The 4,141-nt window shown below is 39.0% G+C and overlaps 1 protein-coding gene across 1 annotated transcript; it reads right to left on the bottom strand.

Moving 5' to 3' along the window:
- Positions 1-369: 369 nt before the first annotated feature.
- Positions 370-1,326, bottom strand: PRPS1L1 (phosphoribosyl pyrophosphate synthetase 1 like 1). Its single transcript, XM_059395709.1, has one exon. The coding sequence runs from the start codon at positions 1,324-1,326 to the stop codon at positions 370-372; it is 957 nt and encodes a 318-aa protein (XP_059251692.1).
- Between the last annotated feature and the right edge of the window lie 2,815 nt (positions 1,327-4,141).

Here is a 4,141-nt window from a genome sequence, read left to right as displayed (position 1 = left end):
GAAGCATTCACATGTAGTCTAAACCTCCCTAATCACTTTCAAACACCTCCACACAACACCCTCAAAGTCTGAAATCAGTAGCTGAACTGTAGTTAAAGCTGCAAGGTTCACAAAATAATCAAAGAAGCCAGAATGAGACAACCCAGAGAGAAAAATCCCAGCAATTATCCTCAATCTGTCTCCTCTCAATTTAAGATAAACCTTAATATACCCGATGTGGGAGGTAGAAAGTCACACCTGGGCAAGCTGGGTCTTCTACTGAACTTTCCATAAAATTCCAAGGCGGGGGGGGGGGGGGGAATAAATAAACAAACAAGAAGCAAGGTGTATTTTGATTTTTATCTTATTTTATTTTAAAACAGAATTCTGTTATAAAGGGACATGGCTGAACAGGTAGGAAACAGATTCCCCATTGTGAGTTCTCCTGATGGCTTCTGCAAGGATCATGGAGATGTCGATCACCTGTATTCTGGGGCACTGCTTCATCTTATCCTCCTGAGGTATGGTATTGGTGACTACCACTGCTTCAAAGCATGCACTGTTGATGCGAGCAATGGCCGGCCCGGAAAAGATTCCATGAGTCAAGATCGCATAAACTTTGGTGGCTCCCGCTGAGAGGAGTTTGTCAGCTGCGTGACAGATGGTGCCACAGGTATCAGCCATGTCATCCACCAGGATAGCCACACGATCCCTCACGTCTCCCACTAGCACCATGCGGTCCACTTCGTTGGCCTTCTTCCGTTCTTTGTGAATCAAGGCGAAGTCCACGTTCAACCAGTCTGCGATGGAGGTCACTCGCTTAGCTCCACCCGCGTCCGGTGAGACAACAATGCAGTTCCTCCACTCAGAGATGTTCTCCCTTATCCACCTCAGGACAGCTGGCTCCGCATACAGATTGTCTACGGGGATATCAAAAAAGCCCTGAATCTGAGAAGCATGTAAATCCATGGTGATGATATGGTCTGCACCTGCTATAGACAGCATATTCGCCACAAGCTTGGCGGATATGGGGGCCCGGCTCTTATCCTTCTTATCCTGCCGGGCATAAGGGAAGCATGGGATGACGGCGGTAACCCGGCTGGCTGAAGCGATCTTGCAGGCATTAATCATGATCAAAAGCTCCATGAGGCTGTCGTTGATTTCGCCACAACCACTCTGCACGATGTAGACATCCTCTCCCCTCACGCTCTCGCCAATTTCCACACACGTCTCCTGGTTACTGAATTTCTTCGTCACCACCTTGCCTAGCTCCAGGCCCAGGCGGTCGGCAATTTTCTGGGATAAGTCCTGGTGGGAGCTGCCACCGAAGATTTTGATATTTGGCATTTGGTCAGTCACTCCAGGCACTCTCCGTCCAGCGATCACCCCGGCTGCCAGGATCCCAACCGAAGTCCGACCGCCGGATAAATAAGGACTTCCGGTTGTTACTGGGCGGTTACAGTCCCACTTCCGGCCACGAACCGCTCTACGGGCACCTTGGGTCTTCAGAAAAAAAATTCCTGTTTGGCCCCCACTTCGCACTTTAAAACTGAGAAAAATCAAGTCTTTCTTCAGTTCATGGATTTGTTTTCTTCTCTTGGTGTCTATAGTAGTTCCCTACAGCTGCAAAACAAATTCAAACACATAAAAATGTAGAACTTTTCACAGACCTGTACCCCTGGGGATAAAAATATATGTTTATAAAAAATTTAAAAAAATGTAGAACTTCTGCAGCATAAGAGATGTATATGTTTAAAAGGATAGTTACAGACTGGAGGAAAAAGTCTAAAATACAGTTTAGGCTGTATTCTTTCTGATCCAGTAAGGAAGAAGATGAGCAAAATAGTTTGGAAGTAGTATACATAGCTGGGGGGGGGGGTAGGGGAGGAAGTTATAAACATATGGAAAAAAATGCTAATAATCAGGAAAATGCCAATCATTTTCACACACCAGGTGGGCCCAAACTATTAGATAACATCTCTGTTGTTAGAGAATGTGTTAAGTGTATAAATTTTGCAAGGGAAATTTTGTATATCTTTTGACCAGACATATCCATTTCTAGGAATCTACTCAATGGGAATATTCATAGGCATCCCCAAAATACATTGATAATGTTACTTGTTGCTGTATTAATTCATTCTGTCAATACTTCCTCAGGTATTCTGTGTGTCAAGTGTTGTACCATTTACAGAATATAAGATGGTGATTGACAAGTAGTAGTCTCTCTAGAATTACTTATAATAGGTGGAAACTAATAAATGTCCATCAATAGGAAAGTTACATATAATGTATGATTATATAATGTAAATTATCACATCAGCAGCCATTAAAGAAGCTGATTTATGTGTAGTCATATGGAAATATCCCCAAGATATTTCTAACTATAGTAGAAATACAGTAAAAAACACAGTCAAAATGATATATATATATTTATATATATATATATAAATACAGTAAAAAACACAGTCAAAATGATATATATAATATGAAATTTATGTATTTAATAAGTAGTAAGTAATAAGTAATAGTAAAAACATCAAATCATTGTGGAGATTCTTTTATTATGATTATCTTTGGAGAGAGGAGTAGATAGGTGGGAGTTTGGGGTGAAGGACGGAGTAGGTGGGTGGGAATTTGGGGTGAAGGAGGGCTGTCACATTTTATTGCCATCTATCAATGTAGTATTGGAACTTCCATTACTTTCTATAATAAAAAAGCACTAATAAAACATATAAGATGATTAAGTGTTAGCAAATTTTAAGTACATAGCTTAAGTACTTAAGTGCATTGGGGTTTAGAGTAATGAGGAAAGAAGTGGAAGGGACAACAGATACCAGGAATTTCAATAACAAACTGTCTCATAAAAATAATGGAGGCATCAGATATAGATCATACATTTTTATCCCGCCAGTTGTGTGACTGACATTTGTTTCTGGAACATTTTGATTTAGCCAAAAGTCAAGTAACCATTTTTTTTTTTTTTTTGTATTTTGAAATTCCTAAATAATTTGTTGAATATATTTTCACACCCTACTTTTGAGCTCTCCCACTGGTTTTGGTTTCACTGATAGGATAAGCTCAGGAATTGGAGTAGGTAATAGAAATGGGAAGATTTGACAATGTCTGTGAAACACAATATTTTACTAGGGAAAAAAGTATATTAAATGTGCTATTATTATAAAGCCATGTAAACAACTATGTCAAAAAGACTAAATCAAAATGTCCTGCTGCTGATCCAGTCACATCTTTCTCCAACATCAGCATCTGCCCATTTTTTAATTCAGACACTTTATTGCCAGGTCATTTCTGTCCACAACCCTCCATTCATGTTCCTTCCTATCATAAAATCAGCAGAAACATCTATACTATATAATTCTCTTCCTCAGCCTGGCTACATACAGTGATTTCTAAAGAAAATTCTGTGGCTTAATTTAGCAGCACTAAAAAGTACTTGCAGCTTCAATTAAAATGATTTTTCTCTTAGTGTTCTCAACGTGTCACACATTTTTCAGTTTTTAAAGAAAAACAAAACAGATTTTTAAATAGATCTATTATTACCTAAATAGGACTGAATGCTAATGTAAACATTAAAAACACATAGTTGGTTGCATTTTCCTTGAGGTGTTAAGTAGGAGAAATTTTTGTCTTGCTGCTATTTTTGCTCCAAGTTCTGGCTGTTGCAACACCTCGTAGTTCCAGGGATTTGTCTGAAATCATAAAATGTTAAAGATGAAAATGGCCTTCGAGACCTTCCAGTCCAGCATCCTGATTCACAGACAGAGAGCGGAGACCCAGAGAAATGAAGCAACTTGTCTGGGATCAAACAGCTAATTAGAGGCAGAGTGTGCACTAAAATATGGGATTCCTGAATTTCCAAATAGAGTTTTTCTCAATCTATCATTTTTCTTTGAGGTTTATGAAAATGAAGGAAAAATTTAAAAGTCAGGCAGAAACTTTTGCTAAAAATGTAACTTTGTATTATCAAACAACTACAACAAAGAACAAAGCCCTAAACCTGAGACTAGAAAATTCTCCAAAAAATTATTTCTGAAAAGAAATGAACAATTGGCAGTGTCATGGAAATATCTTTATTACTCTGACATTTCTGTTACGTGAATCTGTTGCAAGGGGATTTAGCTCCTGTTTACCTTGGTCTCTGTAG

This window comes from Mustela nigripes, chromosome 4 (assembly GCF_022355385.1).
Source record: "Mustela nigripes isolate SB6536 chromosome 4, MUSNIG.SB6536, whole genome shotgun sequence".
NCBI lineage: Eukaryota > Metazoa > Chordata > Mammalia > Carnivora > Mustelidae > Mustela > Mustela nigripes.
The sequence above is the reverse complement of the archived record's forward strand: the minus strand, read 5'-3'. Positions and strand labels throughout refer to the sequence as shown.

Bases quoted from the DNA above. Each gene is read 5' to 3' on its own strand.
- PRPS1L1 (XM_059395709.1), bottom strand. From the start codon at position 1,326: ATGCCAAATATCAAAATCTTCGGTGGCAGCTCCCACCAGGACTTATCC.